The following is an 18,741-nucleotide window of genomic DNA, read 5'->3' on the forward strand; positions in this document are numbered from 1 at the left end:
AGCCCCGGCCAGTCGCTCACGCTGACCAGCACCCCAGGCGAGTGACTTGACCAACCAGTCCAGCCAGTGTGTCCTCAGCTGGGACCTCACCGGACAACCGAGGACCCTGTTCCCCTACTTCTGACCAGGAGCCTCCTTCTCTCTATGGCCAATGGCTTGGGCTTGCCTTGTCGATTTGACCCAGCTGACCCCAGAACAACCAGTGGCCTGCACTGGCCTTTCCCAGTACAACCAGCAGCTCCCAGCCTGACCAGTGGCCTAGAACAGCTTCTCCCAGTATGCCCTGGGAGGCTCTCCCCTGTGTCCAATGCTCTGGGCTGCTTTCCTGTCTGACCAGTGACTTGGAACCCTTGTTTAATGTCTTATATTTAGTGGTCTCCAAACCCAAGTTCTCCCCAGGCCTCTGTGATGATGGGCTGGGGGGCTGTGTGTGTGTGTGTGGGGGGGTGCCAGGCGCTCTCTCGGCTCTCTCCTGTAGGGCCCTCCCTTTCTTCCCTCCATCCAGGGAATCCCAGGAATGCCACCCCCCTTACTCCCTCCCTCTTCCCTTTACTCCCTCCCTATCTTGGGGGGAGGGGAGGAGAATCAGGCTGGCAGGAACAGGTGAGTAGGATAGAGGAGGCCAGGGCACCTGAGGGAAGGCAGGAAGAATATGGCCATGGGTCAGGAGGAAGGGTCACAGGTCACATTGAGGGTCACAGATCAGAGTGCTCAGGCTCCTCACAAGCCAGGTCTGACGGGGGCAAAATCCCAACTGCTGGCTGGGGTTAGGGGGATGTGGGAGGCAGGAGATGTCCCTGGTTACCAGGGAGAAGTTAAGCCCTGGATACTGGTCAAAAAGGGGGGTAGCTGGGCACACTGGGACAGGTTCCCCAGGCCTCTGATCAGACTGGGGGTCACTGGTAAGCCTGGGCTTTGCCCATCAGACACAGATGGAAGGCTCAGATTACAGATCCACCTGGGAGTCACACTGGGCAAAGCTCCTTTATCCATTGGTGATACAGGAAAGCAATTGTTGTACGAGGAGAGGTGACCTTTTAGTATTAGCCACACTACTCCCCTTCCAGGATGCCCTCCCTGCTCCCCTGGCTGGGTCAGGTGCCCCTTCTGGGCTCCCACAACCCCCAGGGCTCCTCCACCCCAGTCTTGCATACTCTGGATTGTCCTTGTCTGGGGACAGGCCTGTCTCCCCCAATGGACTGTGAGTCCGGGAGGGCAAGGCCCTGGGCTGTCTCCCACACAGTTGGGTCCGCAGCGCAAGGCCAGAAACAGAGCAGGCACTCAGGAAAGGTTTGCACGGCTCAAACTCAGGAGCACACAGGCTCACATGTAGACCCCACCCAGACTGGATCACAGGACACACGATACAAACTTGCTTGAGGACAAATGCAGTAGCACTCACAGACAAGCTCACACACAGTGACTCCAGAGCCCACTCCCCAGCTCTTCTGCTCCAGCTTGGGCACCTACTGCTTGCGCTGGACCCTGGTGGATAGGTACCTTCTCATCAGCCACACCCCCTTCCACTTTCCTCAGGAACCTAACCAGCTGAGGTTCTAGGCGATGGAGGACTATCTAGTGTGCACGAAGGAGTGAAGTCATACGAGCTACAGCCTCTGGCAGACTTGCAGAAACTAGTAAGTACTGTGACATCACCTGTCCTTGTCCCCTATAATTTATTCCCACAAAACAGCCAGAGGGATTCCATTAAAATGTGAGTCAGCTCACTTGATTCTCCTACTCAGAACCCTCCCCTTCACTGAGCGAAAGTTCAAGTCCACTCCATGGCTCACAGGCCCTCAGTTTGTTACTTCACTGACTCCATCGTCCTCTCCTCTCACTTGCTAGCTCTGCTTTGCCACATTGGTCTCCTTGTTTCCATGCTGTTTCTCCACCACCAGACATGTTCTGGCCTCAGTGCCTTTGCACTTGCTTTTCTCTTTGCTGGGACATTCTTCTTTCATATACTTACTTCAACTCTCTATTCCAACATCACTTCAAAGAGCTTCCCTTAACCATCCTATCTCAAATAGCAATTCCTGCTTTCCCAGCCATTCCTTATTTCCCTTATCTTACTACATTTTTCCTCCACAGAATTTATCACTGCTGCATATTTTTTTATTGTTTGTCTTGCACAGAACTTAAGCTCCAAGTGGTTTTGTTCACCACTATATCTCCAGTGCCTATGAGTGCTTGGCATGAGGAGCTGAGTAAAAGTTTAATGAATTCATTTTCCAGTTCCATCCTTGCTGTCTCATTGTACATACTTATACATTTTAATCAACAAGCCTTATCTTTTCTCCACCTTTATCCATAGTTTTACACATGGTGTGTGAAGGTTAACTTTAAAACTAGTTCATAGCTCACGGAATACAGGATCATGACACATTTCAAGGGCGATGGCTATTCCTCAATGGTTCCAGACTTGCATCTGGAAAACGTAACTATTGAGAGTTTGTGTTGTCTTGAGGGCAGTGTGAATGTGTTTTTGGTTGGATGAGTTCAGAGAAGAACTTTGGGGGAAGAGAATGGAAGTATAGAACAAAGGGTTCATACCTATGTTGAACATTCAAAGGAGTGGACTGTAATGGACTTTTTGGGAGAGGGTTAGCTAGTGTCTGCACCCCCTTTCCACAGTTAGAAAAATCCCAGCTATCTGAAAGCCTGTTGCCCTCTGTTGAAGCCAACAAAGATGTTTGTCTTTCTGCCTCTGTTGGCACTAAGGTGACCTTGGCAAGTCCTGTTGTACTTGGGAGTCAGGAGTTAATAGCACTAAAGAAGCAGGGACTGGTGAATCTAGTCCTGCTATGGCAGCTGGGACAAATTCTATTTTCCAAAGATGGCTGCAACAATCTGTCTCATCCCACCTGTTCTTCTACAATCTGGTCTTGACACTCTTTCCACTGAGAAGTAGGGTTCTGTTCCCTCCTCTTAAATCTGAGTTGTGCAACTTGCATGTAACCAATAGAAAGTGGTAGAAGTGACACTGCAGGACCCCCAAGATTAGGTAGAAAAGCCATGTAGCTGCTGCCTGAGTCTCTGGAATACTGTCCACAAAACCTTCAGCCACCACATAACCTGGAGGCAGCCACACTGTGAGGAAGCCCAAACTAGCTTATGTGAGGCCATGTGGAGAGGTCTGAGGCTGCAGAGGGACACTTATCTCAGCGGCCCAGCTCCAAGCCCTACTTGATTGCACCTTGAGCCAGAACCACCCAATTGGGCCCTTCCCCAAATCCTGGCTCACGGCACCCATGAGAAATAACATGACTGTTGTTCACAATAAGTTTTGGTGTGATTTGTTCTGAGCTACAGCTAGCAAACACAGCCTGTTTCTGGGGCAGCACAGGCAGCGAATGACTAGTGAGTGTCCAGTGGTCATTAGCACCAGCGTAGCCTCATCGGACCGGTTCTGTGGCATGATCGTGGCTGGGCTATGGTTGGAGGCAAACTGCCAGTGTTCCTGCTCACTTTCCAATCCTGTTTTTCTAATCACTTCTGGAATTCTGTAAGTGATCCCAAGTTCTCTCAATCAATTTCCTTTCTGCCCCAGAGGAGGCTTCTGTTGCTTGGAACTAAATCTGTGATGCATGTTTCCATCTCCATTTACACTGGGATACCTTTTCAGGCTCAGCTGGGATGTCTCCTCCTCCTGGAAGCCTTCCCTGACCTCTCAGGCTGGGTCAACTGCCTGCTCTGGGCTCCTGCAACCCCCGTGCTTCCTGCTGCCAGTGCTGCCCACTCTGAGTTGTCACTGTCTGGGGACAAGCCTGTCTCCCTCACAGTGATTCCAGGAGGGCAGTAATCACTGCTCCATGCCAAGCATTGCCCAGCCCGGGGATGGGCATAGGGCAGGGACTCAGGGGATGCGGCCTGGTTTAAAGTTAGGTGGAGGGAGGCTTGGGTCCCTCTGCGATTTGCGATGAGGTGAGAGACACTTTCTCAGCTTGATTTGGACTGGAAGTCACTGTTACTCTGGGAGAAGGATCCCAGGGAGGAATAAAGGAAGGAGAGAGGGATGATGCGGCGATTGGGGGCATAACTCTCAAGGAAATGTGGGGTCTTTTTGACTATGGAACTTAAACCTTGGATGTCTAGGTCTGGGTGTAGGAAATTTTTTGCCATGATGGGGAAAGGGAGTTGGCTGTCTGATTCTCTTAAGAACTTGGGACTCCTGGGTCTGAGAGAAGAGGCTGGGGGTGCAGACTCCTGGGTCTGAGGGAGGAAGGGTCCGGGGGCCTGGACTCCTGGATCCAGAGGAGCTGGGTCCCTCATTCTGGGCTCTCTGATCCCAGACCCCCCTTTAATCATGTGGGGCTCAGGCCTCCGGGACTGCCTAGTTCCCGATGCCAAGCTGCCCCCTAGTGGCCACTGCACTTTTTCCACACACCAGAGGACAAACCAGGCTTGGCAGTTTATTTCTGCTTCACAAACCCCTTCCAGCCCCTGGGGCTCCCTTAGCAGCACATCTTGGTACCCTGTGAGGTGGAAAGAGAGGTGGTTTAGATGGTATCACATCCAGGTGGGGTGGAGTAGGCAGGGCCAAGGGAGGAAACGTGGGCAGGCCAGGGGACTCACCTGGCCTCTGGGCCTGGGCTGCGATCCTGGGCCCCACAAAGGCAGCTGGAAGGGTGACTTTCCCTTTAGGAGTTTCTGCAATGAGGAGAGTTTGAGGGTGGCTGTTGATTTCCTAGGACCAGTGTTTCCTTTCTGCCCCCATGCCCTCTTCCCTCAGACCCAGGAGTCCCGGACCCCGCTGCCCTCTCCACTTACTCTGTGGCTCCCTCCCTGGCCTGGTGCCTGGAGGTGATTTCCCATGGGACTGAGGCCGTAGTCCTCATTCTTGGCAAAGTAAGAGGGGCCCGAAGTCTGGGGAAGGCCTGGAGGGGAGGAGATTAAGAAATTTTACAGCTGAGCTGCAGCTGTGCTTCATTTCACAGGCCTAGACAAGGGTAACACAGTGGTGGCGCGGGGAGGGGTGTCTGGAGGGAGCAGTAGGGCAGGATCTTGTTCCCAGCTCTTGCTCTTTTTCGCCCTAACACCTCTGGCTTGAATAGGAAGAAGTTTTAATTTGTCTACCTGTCCATCTACCCATCCATTCACCCTTTCTTCCTTCCTTTCTTCCTCCCTCTCCATCCCTCCCTCCCTCTTTTCCTTCCTTCTCTTCATTCATTCATTCATTCATTCATTCATTCATTCATCCATTCATCCCACAAACATTTCCAGTGTGTCAGGCACTGTTCTGGGCTCTGAAGAGAGCCATGAATCAGACAGATGAAAATCTTTCTTAAGCAGCTGACAGTCTACTGAGCACGAGGCTTACCATGAGTAATCAGTGTGTGAACAAGGAAATATCCCAGAGAGGATCAGGTGTCCTTCAGAGAACTGAAATAGGCATGGGAGAGTGTATTGGGGGGGTAGTGGCAGCAGCGAGCGGACATGAGGGTAGTGGGGAGTGCAGGCGGAAGATCTCTCGAAGGACAACTGAGCAGAAGCCTGAGTGCAAGAAGGATGTGGGGAGAGGCCCTGTGATGGGAGGGGGGCTTGCTGGCCTGTTAGAACAGTGAGGGGTCCATTGTTGCCAGAAAGGAGTAGGGGGATCGTAGGAGGTCATCGGAGAGATGGGTTCAGATCCTCAGGTTTTATGGGCTGTGGCTTTAATTCTTGGAGCCCTTGGAGCTAGTAGGGGCTCTGAGAGGTCAGGGAGGGGATCTGACTCAGGTTACAGACGCCCAATATTGCTGACTCCATCGAAACCCATGGGGTCCATGCCAAGTTTGTCCCCATTCTCCACATGGAGATACTAAGGATGGGAAGATTCCCTGAGTGATGACGTCACCCCCTAGAGGTAAGTTTCTCAGATGGAGAACAGCAGTGTGTGGGAGGACCATGTGCAAATCATGACCATTGTGACACTGCTCATTAACACAGCCCCATTCGCCCAGTGCCCACAGCAGCCCCACGCGGCAGGGACTGGCATCATACCCATTTTACAGACAAAGGAATCGAGGCCCACAGAAGGCGTGGAGGATGGGCTCTGGAGTCTGGAGCCAGGGGCCTGGGTTCCAGTCCTGACCATCACCTTCGAGCAGGGTGACCTTCGGATCTCTGAGCCTCAGTGTCCCCCTCTGTATAATAGGAATCATAACAGGACCCATCTTATTGGGTTGTCCTGACAATTAAATGTACACATTAAAAAGCAGTGCTGGGTACGGTTCAGGGAATATACTCAATAATAGTGTAATCACTTCACATGGTGACAGATGGCTACTAGACTTATCACATTATAAGGGATATAAATGTCGAATCACTATGTCGTACGCCTAAAACTGATATAATTTGTATGTCAACTATACTGTAATAAAACGTTTTTTTGACAAGCAGTGCCAGGCATCATCCAGGAAGAGTGATGTACACATTAACTATTCTTCCTATGACAGTCATCTTGATGGCAAGTGGGACCCCCAGGGTTGTCTCGCCTGCAGTGTTTTGAAGAATAAAGGAGCAGGAGTTGCCTGGACTTTGAATCAGGAAGAGTTTGGGGAGAAGAGGAAAGGGCATGCTAGCAGAGGGCATAGTCTAGGCAGAGGGGCGACCATGTGGCTGGAGGTGCTTCTCAGCCTGCCGTTCTGGCTGTGTCCCCCTGGTTGTCCTCAGGGAGCCGGCTGAGTGCCTCCTAATGTTTCCATTTGCTTTTGGCTGCAGATCGGGATCTGTTTTTAGCTTCCCTGGCTGGTGTCACCATTCTCCACCCCCCTCCCCTTCCTGCGGGCTCTCTTGTTTGCTGTGGTAGAATAATGTTCCCGGACTTCCTGAGTTGTTTGTTTGAAGACGGCCAGTATTGATTGAATCTTGTGAGTGCTCAGTCTGAGATGCTAACAGAGATCTGTGCTTCCCCAGTGGGCCAGGGTCTCAGAAAATCCTGGGGTGGGAGATGCAACATGGGGAGAGAAAAGAGCAAGGCTGGGGCTTGCTTAGAAAATTAGCAGATTGTTTTTGAGGTCTCGAAGGCCTCCCAACACTGGCTTCTCAGGCTGTGTGGCTTTGGCAGGTGCAGTTACCTCTCTGGGCTTTTTTCCTCTGAAAAATGAGGATAGGAACATTTTTGACTTCATAGCGTTGTTGGGAAGACTCAGTTCAACTTATTTATTCAACACCTATTATTGCGCACCTACTGTGTCAGGCACTGTCCTAGGCTCTGGAGATATAACGACAATAAAGCAAAGTCCTAATCTTCAGGGTGAGAACCTGCTGTTAGTGACAGAAAACAACAAAAACTGTTCCCTCTGCCAGGTGATAAAAAAGACTATGCAAATGCAGCAGGCAGGGGCTTGGAAGGACCGGGGTGCTATTTTTAATAGGGTGGTCAGGGAAGACCTCCTTGAGGAGGGGATGAGAAAATGAGCCTAGAGTAAGGAGATCAAGGTAGAGGGAACAGATTGTGCAAGGGTCCTGGGGCAGGACATGCCTGAGATGCTGTAAGGAGAGCCAGAAAGCCAAGGAGGTGGAATGAGTAAAGAAGAGAACAAGAGAGGAGGCCATAGAAGTGAGGCTGTCCGATCACACAGCACCTTGTAAATGGGAACAGAGAATGAGCATTGAGCCAGACCAGGGACGAACGAGACCCAAGCTGCCCACTTCAGACCAGCACCCCACTCACCATCTTCAGTTGGCCTTTATTTCTCGGACTACTGGGGGACAGATCCTGTGAAGGGGGCAGTGGGGGAGCTGATGGCGTCACCTGGGGAGACAGAGGATGGGGAGAAGGTTGGGAGTTACCATTTTTGTTCTCACCTACATGTCTTTCTGCCTGGCATTTCAGCACCCAGGCACTGTTCTAGATATTGGAGATATAATGGAGAATGAGACAAAGTCCTAACCCTCAGAAGGGTCCCAACTGGAGGGAGCCATAGCCCCAAACCCTTGTGGAAACAAAAATCTAGACCCATAGGACCCCAGAATCCTGTCACCAGCCCTTCCTCCCTCAGGCCCAGGAGCCCAGGCCCCCAGCCCCTCCTCCCTCAGACCCAGGAGCCCAGGCCCCCAGCCCTTCCTCCCCCAGACCCAGGAGCCCAGGCCCCCAGCCCCTCCTCCCTCAGACCCAGGAGCCCAGGCCCCCATCCTCTCCTCCCTCAGGTCCCAGGAATTTTAGTTCCAGCTCTTGTGTGGCCCTCCTTACCCGCCCCGGCTCCTCCTCTCCATCATCCTGGTCATTGCTGTACTCTGGGTCCTCAGCAGTGGCCCTGGCTTCTGCTGGCCTCCCTTGAAATTGGTGGATACTCACAACCTCTCGTCCCTTGATCTCAGTGCGGCAGAAGGGGCAGGTCTGGCTGTCTGAGTGCTGGGAGGGTATGGAAGGAAAGGGTCAGGGTCTCCCTGTTTCCTCCATGTCCCCGGGGACTACAGGGACTTCATATCCAACAGAGTGATGTGGGGAGGACAGACAGGGAGGGCAATGGGGGGAGAGAGTCATGAAGAGAGGGAGTTGGGGCGAGAGATGCAGGACAGAAAGGGAATTGGACCAGAGCCCGAGGCCAGGAGGGCGTACAAATGGGGAGCCCAGTGGAACCATGGTGTCGTTGGGTCTAGATAGTACCGGCTAAGAATGCCTGAGGCACTTGCCTAAGCCCCCACAGACAACACCCCGACCCCCGCCACTACAGGGGCCAGTGTCTGGACCAGCCCTGTGGTTCTTATTATGATCTCAGGATGCACCTCGGCAAAAGCCATCAGGGAATTATGAAGAACAAGATTTATCACTCATAGGTCCTGGAGGATACCTGGCACGCAAGAGGGCCATACAGTGAGGTCGCAGGTAGAGAGAGAGGGAGGATGCATGGACCTAGGGCTCTGCCTTTATTAGGGGCCAAGTGGGGTGCTTAGGGTTTTGTGGGTTCACTCCTTATTGGTGAATTTGAAGTACAGGAGTGGGAATTAGGGTGCAGGAATTAGGGTGGGGTCACTCCAGCTGTCAGTTATCTGGGTTACCCAGAGCTTTCTAAAGGGGAACTTCATGGGTGGGGGCATCCTGGTTCCTTATCTACCGTGTTTTCTCAAAAATAAGACCTAGCTGGACAATCAGCGCTAATGCATCTTTTGCAGCAAAAATTAATATACCGTAAGACCCGGACTTACATTATATTATGTAAAACCCGGTCTTATATTATAGTAAAATAAGACCGGGTCTTATATTAATTTTTGCTCCAAAAGACGCATTACAGCTGATTGTACGGCTAGGACGCATTTTCCGGGAAACATGGTAGCTGTTTTGCTAGTAGTTATGTCTCACAGCTGGCAATTTGTTTGTTCGAGATGGATGTCTTTGAAATGGATGACTCAGCAATCAAAAGCTTAGTGTCAGGCATTTACATTATAACCAAGAAGCTTAATGTGAGGCACTTACTCTTCACAGGAGTGACAGCTCTCTTTCCCCAGGGACCTTTCCCGAGGGCTTGGGGCTTGGAGCCTCACTGTGGCCCTGGGAGGTCACTACCACCAGCTCCGTTCTCCAAAGTCGGAGGCTAAGGCTCAGAGAGGTGAAGCCACTAGCCTCAGATCTCCCAGGAGCCCTTTCCATGAATAATGTAGCTGGACAAGGAGAAACAGAGGTGACAGACACAGACAGGCAGGCTCCTTTCCTCACTCCTGAGTGACTCTCAGCAAGTCTCTGATCTCCCTGGGCCTCAGTTTCCCCATCTGATTGAGGCATATATGAGAGCCTTTAGGGGAATTTCCCATAGAGAGGGGGACACTGGATGGGAAAGCAAGGAAGGGTGAGACCCACCTGCCAGGTAGCCAGGCAGCGGCTACAGAGCAGGTGCCCGCATGGCTCGATCTTTACGTCCTTGTTGCTCTCAGCGCAGATCTTACAGAGTTCGAACGTGGAGTCCATTGCCCAGTACAGCTGCAGCTGCTCCTGGCAGGTGGGAAAGTAGGAGGACAGGGACGGGTGGTGATGTCAGCCATGGGGTACAAGTCGGTCCACAGGAAGAAAGTCCCAAACATCTGAGCGAGCCCCAAACAAACCCTCTCCCAAGTTCAAAGCCATGTGTCTAGCTGCTTTGCTTCTACGTGTACCCCTTGTTACGAAATTTGTTCTCTGGGGTTGTTTGCTGGAGTTTCCAGGTTTAGCAACTAAAAATACAGGATGCTGTTAAATTTGATTTTCAAACACATGAAGGATACATTTTTAGGTATAAGTATGTCCCAAATATTGCCTGGGATATACTTATATTTAAAAAAAAAATTTTTTTTGGGTTTCTCTTCCACCCATAGGGCGACTGTGAAGACTAAGGTACAGGGGCTGTCACTGGTGAATGCTCAGGTGCATTCGCTGTTCTGATGATCTTAGAAGTATCATTTCCTGGTTTAATCCCCACGAAAACCCCTGGGTAGGAGGCAGAAGCTGTATTTTCCAGAGGAGGAACAGAGGCTCAGAAAGGCCAAGTGATTTACCTCAGGTCACATAGCCGCAAGCCAGCCCAAACACCCAAGGCCTCTGGGATTCCAGGGCCCAACTGCTGAGCCAAGTGTGGTGTTGAGTGAGGGCAGCAAGCAAGGACGGGGGCGGCGGGGGGGATGGTAGGTAGAGGCGGGCACAGGCCTGGGCTTCACCTCTGACACGTGGATGCTCTGACGAGGTTCCATCTGGCAGAGTTCCGTCAGGTCTGGGTTGTGGTTCTTCCCATCTGGGTAGAGGTAGCTGCGGGAGGGAAGAGAGGGGGTACTGAGAGGCTGTCCAGTCTATCCTCATAGACTAACATGGACTCTCCCACCCCTGCTACAGGGCCCAGAGCTCTTGGATGACCTTTTGCCCCAAATCTCTTGTTGGCCTGGAGATATTTTTCCTCCTCTCTCATCAAATTGGCACCTCCAGGGCAAGCCCTGGCCCCTCCGAACCCCAGGGCAGGGCCGTGTCCCCCCAGGCCTCCATAGACGGGCACACATAACCTAAGTGACTCAAATTCTGGGAACACGGTTAAGATGAATGGGAACCAGGAAACTGATCAAAATCCAGGCCTTGCCCTCCCTAAGTGTCAACCATCCTAGAGTGTTCAGGCCCAAGCATAACAGCATCGCATAGTAACAGATTGCTGGGGTGACCAAATCCTAGTTTTAAACTAGCAGGGCTAGAAGGACCCTTCTAGACCGTCTACAGTACTTCTCGCTTCACAGCTCGTGACTGAGGCCCAGTGTGGGAGAGGTGACCACCCAGTGTCACTCAATGAGGCCCGGAGGGACGCAGACCAGGGTTGTGGGTCCAAGCACCAGGCTCCAGGGCAGCTCAGAAGGTGGCTCTGCACCCTCTGGGTCTTCCATCCAGGTCATAACTGCACCTTCAGACCAACAGCTGGGTCAAAAGTCCCCTAAGGCTGGTGGCTTTGCCTGGCCTGGGCCCCAATGCAGCTCTCCCACAAACATACTGTGTGACCCGGGCTGGGCAATTTTACCTCTCTGGCCTCAGTTTTCCCTTCTGTAAAGTGGACATAATCACACCTATGGCAAAGATGGGTAGTAGGATTAACTAAGACAGTGCTAATAAAACATGCAGCACCCCTCTCCACAGGTAAACGTCTAAAAAGAGGGAACTGCTATGATCAACTTCAGACCCAGAAAGATGGCTCACTGTGGGGTAGAAAGAACTGGTGTTCCTTCCCCTCTTTCAGGGCTTTCATTTTTCCCATCTATGAAATGGTGTGTGTGTGTGTGTATGTATGTGTGTGTATGTGTGTGTGTGTGTGTGTGTGTGTGTGTGTAAGGCAGGGGGCGTTAAACCAGACTGATGGTGTTCATACTATTTTAACTCTGGAATCCTCTTCTCCAATGATATCTGACCTGGAACTCAGAACAGTACAGTGGGGAAGGACCTGTATTCTGAGCCTGGCTGCCTGGCTTCAAATACCAACTCGCTAGCTCAGTGACGGTGTGACCTGGGCAGGCTCTGTCTCTCTGTGCCTCAGTTGTAAAATAGGGACATCATATGTGTGCGTATGTACAAATAAATTTTAGCGCGTAGGCAAATTTGCATGAATATAATTTGCCTCCACGCTAAAATTTATTTGTAACCCCTACATCAATACCCGTGGCTTGTGCATTCAGGAACGAGCACACAGCAGTAAAAAATTTGAGTCGCCCAACAGGCATGCCCCAGGTAAGGCGGAACAAGGCAACACTTGGCCATCTTGTAAACCAGTGTCCTTTCGCTGTCTATTTAGTGTCACATTTCTTGTATTTTTGTGCTTTTTCTTGGTGAGTTTTCTGTTTACAATGCCCGCTAGGCTTTGTGCTGAAATGCTGTTTAGCGTTGCTAAGCACAAGGCTTCGATGTGCCTTAGGGAGAAAACATATGAGTTAGATAAGCTTCGTTCAGGCCCAAGTTATAGTGCTGTTGGCTGTATGTTCAAAGTTAATGAATCAACAACATATATTAGATAAGGTGTTTTTAAACAGAAACATTCACAAAGGTTATGTAGTGACTGGTTGACAAAAATGTGACCAGTCTTGCCAGAACCTAAACCCGTATTTTCCTTAGGAGCAATGGCTCAGTATTTACCAATTCAGGGTTCGCTGTGACTTTATAGAACACAATGATCAGAAATAATGAGAATCAACTGCATATCATCTGTTTATCTCGTCTAGATGGAAAACCACCAATCTAGCTGTTTGCCCAGTTCTCTTCCTGCTCTAACAGTCTGGATTCTACAACAGGGTATGGATATCTAGAAGCCAAAGCTCTGAGCGCAATTCCAAAGAGTGGAGACACAGAGGTTATGCCAAATTCCCCACACCCTTTTTGGAGCTGGGCTAGCTAGCTCACATGGCGGCTTTGTGGACAAGAAAAGTGGTGACCACTCCCTCCCCTTCCCACCTCTTCCTCAAGACCCTTGTCTGCCACCTGCTGGAACACTGTAGTATTGCAAGTTTATGATGTCTGCTGTGTGAATTGTGTGCCCTCAGCCGTGGTGATTTTGGGCAGTGCTCCACGCGCACAGCCTTTTGAGGTACATTCTGCTGATACCCGCCCCTGCCAGGATGGGGACTCACAAGCCTTCCTTTTGTCCTTCCAGGAGCGCCTTGAACAGGGGTTTATTGAGAGGGATGGTCTGAAGGATGCTGCCATCTGAGCTCACGTATCCGATAGCCCACTGCCCCAGGCGAGTGCAACTGGGCCGGAAGATGTAGCTGGAGGAAGAGGCAGATAGGGGAGAGAGTGGTCACCACTGTCCCTTCTGGGACTCCCAGCCCTTCACACTGTTGGGGATCCAGGTGTCCTCACCCCCTTACACACAGCTTCCCACGTTTTAGGCAGTGAGGCATTAGACCCCTGTCTGCCCTACATATACGGGATTACTTATTGCTTCCACCTGCTTCGCTTCTCTTCCTCCTTCACTGGGGTTAGACAAGGCTGATTCTAGCTTTGCCAATCAGTGCATTTCAGGACCACTGACCATAGTGATGGGAGTCAGCCCTGGGACTTTTGCTGGAAGTCCCAGCAAAGTACCCCATTAATACAGAGGTCGCTAAGCTGATAGGGTATACAGCTGGAGGTTCTAGAAACTATTTGCCACCCTGAGGAGAGACCATGTCTGCGAACGGAGCTAACGGAGGAAAGCAGAGATGGGATAAACAGAAACCGATTCCTGACAATAGCATGTGAGCACCTGGATCCAGCTGTGCCTGAAACCTAAAACCTGGTCTTTTCAATTATGGGAATTAATTCATCCCTTTTTCTTTCCCTTTAAACTAGTTTGCAGTGTAACTGGAAAAATGCCAATACGCTTGCTGTCCTGGGGGTCCTACACCCCAGCCCTGCAAAGACTCACAAATCTGACCTCCTATTCCCTTAATCTCTTGGTGTTCCAGGGAGCTCAGCCCCTCAAATCTTGACCCTCTGGGGGACCCGACAGCTCAAAACTCCTGGCTTGACTAATTTCAGGACTCAGGGGTCTGGTTCCCAGTTTCCTACCCCAGGAGGTGGGGGGTCATATTAAAAATATTTACTAGATGGTACAGCATGGGCTCTAACCTATCAGAAATGGGCCTTATCCTGGGACAGGGTCTTCAGGCTTCCTGCCAGACCACGTACTGTCCCTTTAGCTACTGGATTGTAGGAAGGTCCAGGAGGTCCGGGAAGAAGAGGTGGGGTGGCCGAGGGCACTCAGTGTCCCACCTCCACTGTCTGGGGCTCCAGGTACGTCAGCCCTTCAGTTCTTTCTCTGAAGGATGTCTGGGTTTCTACCACCGCCCACCCTGGACCCAGAGCCCTGACGCCCTGGCAGCGTCCTCCCGAGGCTTGGTTCCTTACCTGCCTGGCTTGTCCCTGCAGGCCTGCAGACGTGCTCGGACCTCATCATACGTGAGGAAGGCCATGTACCCCGGGTGGTTGACTGCCAGGAGCTGCCAGTTCTTGAGGAGTGTTGGCCATGGCTGGAGCCGGGTGATGCTTGGGTCAGGGAGGGGCCGAGGCAGCAGCCACCTTCCTAGTGCTTCCCAGGATCCAAGAGCCCAGCCACCTTGCTCACACACACAGGGGGCCTCAGAGCTCTCTCTTTTTTCACAGAAGACTCCAGACGCTTATTCCCCAGGACCCAGGAGTCCAGGTCCCCAATTTCCCACCCATAGACCGAGTCTAGGTCCCCAGTCTTCTCCTGCCTTAGACCTGGGAATCCAGGCCCCCAGCCCCTCCTCCCTCAGAACAAGGAGTCCAGGTCCCTACCTTCTCCTCCCCTTACAACCTGAGTCTGGGCCCCCAACCTCGGCCTTCCCTGACCTGGAAGAGCCTGGTGAAGATATCAAACTCAAAGATGGACACATGACCACTGCATGTGAGGTCAATGGTGGAGCGCAAGGCTTGGGCTGCGGGGCCTGACTCCACAGGGTGGCAGGTGCTCAAGAGAGACTCAAACTCAGGCCAGGGCAGCACACATCTGTGTGGAGAAAGGTGGGGGGATGGAGGTAAGGCCTCTGGGAGCCTAGGAGGGGAACACCTCTATGAAGGAGGCAGCTGGGGGCCTGGACTCCTGGGTCTGGGGGTGGAGGGGGCTGGGGGGCCTGGGCTCCTGGGTCTGAGGGAGGAGGGGCTGGGGGCCTGGGCTCCTGGGTCTGAGGGAGGAGGGGCTGGGGGCCTGGACTCCTAGGTTCCTGGGCAGGGGCAGGATGAGGCTCCAGGAGTACAGGGGCCCTGAGGACAGATGCTCACTCACCGGGATCCACAGTACTCCCTCCAGAAGGTGTGGGCCGGGGCCTTAATGAGCTGGTATGTGTGTCCACAGTACTTTCCCTCGGGAAAAAGTGCGCTCAGCTCCGCATACATGTGGCTGAAGATAAGGGCCAGCTTGGCCAGCTGTCGCCTGTGGAGATAGGGTCTGAGGACATGGCTGGACCCTGGGGCGCCCTCTATGTGGGACACCCACAGGCCCCAGACTCTCTAACGCAGCAGTGCAGGGTAAAGTCTATGTCAACACTGCCTGTTGCAGCCCTGATACTTCTTCTCTCAGAACCTGTTTATTCTTCTGTGAAGGAAAGCAGGTGCTGCCCATATCCTCATCCTTCAGTACACAGGCCCTAATCTCTTCCTGAAGCCCATGGTCTGGAGGAAAAGCCTTGCCTAGTCAGGTGTGGGGATCACTAGTGCTGAGTCATTTAGGGTGGTCTGTATGCAGGTCTCCCTCGGAGCCTTCCTCTTTGTTTGAGCAGCACTGGGGAGCAGGCCCCCATGCTTTCTCCTACCAGCTACCTCCCTGAGATACTGATCAGGATGTGGGCAACAGTGGAGGTTAGCTCTGACACTTAGCTATGTGATTTTTGGAACGTTCCTTTAGTTTCCCCCTAAGCCTCATTTTGCTCAACTGTGAAATGGGCATAAGTGCAGGATAAGTATAGCCCCTGCCTCACATGGGGGGTGATGAAGATTCTTATAAGCACATAAAATACCCAGCACACCCAGCATACAGTTGGCACTCAGTGAATGTTAATTATTATTACTGTTCTTCTTATTTATATTAATATCCTTGGACCAGGCCTGCAGGGTTCCTGATACCTTCTATAGGGCCACCCCTGCCAGTTTCTAAGTACCCACCCTTCCCAGAGTCTAATTAATAAGTAGCCACTAATTCACCTTTGGCTGGTCCAAAGTGAGATGTGCTCTAAATGGGAAATCCTCACAAGACTTCAGAAACTTAGTGTAAAAGAAAAAAAAACAAAAAACATTAACGATCTCATTAATCATTGCTTTATATTGCTTACAAGTTGAGGTGATAATATTTTGGATATAGTGAGTTAAAGAAAATGTTATCAAAACTCATTTCACCTGTTAAAAAAATCTTTTTGTAATATGTCTACTAGAAAATGAAAAAATACATGTGTGGCTTGCATTAGGTTTTAATAGAGTGCTGGTCTAGAATCTCCTTCAAATAATTGCTAGGTCCCCGGTGGTTCTAGAATATCCACTTAGATTCTCACTAAACACCTAAGCTTCTTAGTTTCTAGAACCCACTGAATCTAGAACAGTGGTTCTCAGAGGAGTTATACTACCCTTCTAAGGAGCATCTTAGAAGCTCCTTAGCTTCTGATGAGAAATTTACTCATAGTGATTGGGCCGTGGGAAGGCTAGAACATGGGGGGACAATCCCCTCCAGCAAGATTTGTCCACATCCACTCAACTTTCCAATGTCCCACCAAATATTCATGAAGGTGGAAAATCCATTTTTGATTATTTCAGCCTGGAACCCACTTCTGTTTTCCAAAAGCATTTTTGCACATTTTAAATTTATATGAGTTTTACAGAAACTCAACTCTCCTATATATCAAGGGAAGACTGATTCAGCAACGGTTCTCCCTACAGGTGCGCAAGTGTCTGACTCATCAGCTTTGACTTGCAGAATAATTGTGATTGTGACTTAGCATTTCCATTCAAAATCTAGGTAGTTTTATTACGAAGATCATTCCCTTATAATACAGTTTGGGCATTACAGTGATTGAAAAAAATATGAGTAGGTAGGTTATTTACATTAGGCATTTCATTTCAGGATTAATTTTAGGAGACACTACAAAATATTTGCTGTAAAGAAGGGGCACCTGGTGTGACTGGGTTGAAAGCCACTGGTCCAGATCTTACTGTGGGCTCTAGGCCTCCAGCCTCCTTGTCTGCCTCTGTCACTCATCAGCCCCTTCCCCAGAGTTCAGCACCAGAGCAGACACCCTGCAAACAAACCCTACTGACATCTGAGCAAGCTGTTTCTCAGGAACTCAAGACCAGGAGGACCTTGTGAGTTCCCCAGGCAGGCATCGTGATGGAGATGTCAATACACCCCTCCTCTTGCAGGAAGCTCTCTGGGGTCCTCACATGCTCAGGGTGTGTGTCTAAGGCATCTGGGAGAGTGCAGCAGTGGGAAGCAGCCTGCTGAGTGGCCAACAAAGAGGGGAAATGGGGGCCTGCGGGCATAGGTGTGTGTTCAAGGAAGGAGAGGACTACATGGCATAGTTTCCCAGGTTCCCTCAGGGAGAAGGGGTTGGGATCTGGACTACTGGGTCCTGAGAAAGCAGTGAGCTGGGGCCTAGACTCCTGGGTCTGAGGGAGGAGGGGTTGGGAGCATGACCTGGGCCTCCTTCATGATCCCACCTTTTTTCTGAGCAAAAGCATCAGCTCACCTGAGTAAGGAGCCCTCCCGGAAGAGCTCGTCGTTGGCACTCCTTCGGCCCGGCGGTGGGAGCAGTGCCGCCACCTGCCTGCTCTTGGCCTCCAGGTTGGCAAGATAGATTAACAGAAAGTCCCCGGCACCCCCGGAAGCCTCGGGAACGCCTCCGCTGGCCGCCCGCCGGGCGTGGGCCACCTCTCGCAGCAGCTGCGCGGTGCGGGGCAGCAGATCTCGCAGCGAAGGGGGACTAGAGGTGAGGCGGGGGTCTCCGCATTGCTCCTCCAGGCGCTGCAGTAGCCTCACCGCCCGGCCGAGCGCGCGGAGCTCTCCCCCCTGCCACCCTCGCGAGGCTGCCGCCGCAGCCATCGGTCCCTCGGGTGCCAGCGGAGGGACGGGTGCGGCGGTGAAAGGCGCGGCCCCGCCCAAGTCAGGTTGGGGGCGGGACCGGGCGCCAGAGGTGAGGCGGGCCATGGAGAATCCTTGAGGGGACAGCAGATAGACCTGTGACCCAAAGAGGGCGGGGCGCCTGGGGCTCCGGGGCCTGGGCCTCCGGTCCCTAGGTTCTCTGGAGATGGAGTTCGAAAGTCTCATCCCCAAAGGACAGTCTGATGGAGTGGCTTCGGGGTAGGGGACGATAGGGGTGATTCCTGGGGGAGTGGGAATTGCGGGTAGGATGCCTGGGCCCCTTTAGGGAGGGGCTGAGGGCTGGGTCCCAAGATTGAAGTGGAGGAGGGGCTGGGGGAAAACCTAGGACTTTTTCTGGGGTTGGGGGTAGGGCTGGGTCCTATCCGGAACCTGCAGGGGGTTGCGGCTAGGACGTAGCACTCCTGGGTCGTGGTGAAAGTTTGATCTTTGGTCGAGACATGGAATTAAAGGTCAGAGAGCTGAACTTTCTAGAAGGAAAGGTCAGGGAGATAGTGTGATTCCTTTGTTCGGAGAAGGAATACACAGCGCTACCAGACTCCTGAGTTTCCTAGGAGCAGGAGGTGGGGGGAGGGTGTCTGAGGGAGCAAGAATTTGGCGACATAGTAATTCCTGGGTCCCTATGAGAGGAGCCTGCGGGAAACTAGGCTGTTGGGCGCAAAGCTGGAGGGGCGTGGTTTCC

General features: G+C 51.9%; 1 protein-coding gene across 2 annotated transcripts; it reads right to left on the reverse strand.

The window, feature by feature from the left end:
• Positions 1–4,402: 4,402 nt before the first annotated feature.
• CBLC (Cbl proto-oncogene C) lies at positions 4,403–18,122 on the reverse strand. 2 transcript variants are annotated; one of them, XM_074314165.1, is made up of 13 exons: positions 17,650–18,122; positions 15,204–15,350; positions 14,771–14,927; positions 14,306–14,427; positions 13,045–13,182; positions 10,615–10,702; positions 9,785–9,916; positions 8,180–8,341; positions 7,661–7,741; positions 5,986–6,128; positions 4,774–4,880; positions 4,579–4,653; positions 4,403–4,478 (listed from the first exon to the last, which is right to left on the reverse strand). In XM_074314165.1, exons 1-10 carry the CDS (start codon positions 18,105–18,107, stop codon positions 5,991–5,993), a joined length of 1,623 nt encoding a protein of 540 aa, XP_074170266.1. In that variant the 5' UTR covers positions 18,108–18,122; the 3' UTR covers positions 4,403–4,478; positions 4,579–4,653; positions 4,774–4,880; positions 5,986–5,990. The 2 variants fall into 2 exon arrangements, with proteins under 2 accessions (XP_074170266.1, XP_019610372.2); XM_019754813.2 differs by lacking the exon at positions 5,986–6,128.
• Between the last annotated feature and the right edge of the window lie 619 nt (positions 18,123–18,741).

This window comes from Rhinolophus sinicus, linkage group LG11, assembly GCF_036562045.2.
Source record: "Rhinolophus sinicus isolate RSC01 linkage group LG11, ASM3656204v1, whole genome shotgun sequence".
NCBI classification, from domain to species: Eukaryota; Metazoa; Chordata; class Mammalia; order Chiroptera; family Rhinolophidae; genus Rhinolophus; species Rhinolophus sinicus.

Bases quoted from the DNA above. Each gene is read 5' to 3' on its own strand.
- CBLC (XM_074314165.1), bottom strand. From the start codon at position 18,107: ATGGCCCGCCTCACCTCTGGCGCCCGGTCCCGCCCCCAACCTGACTTG. The intron at 14,428-14,770 runs GTCAGGGAAGGC...ACCCGGCTCCAG, and splicing joins TCTTCACCAGGCTCTTCCAG to CCATGGCCAACACTCCTCAA. The intron at 9,917-10,614 runs GTGAAGCCCAGG...CCCACCTGCCAG, and splicing joins AGAGCATCCACGTGTCAGAG to GAGCAGCTGCAGCTGTACTG.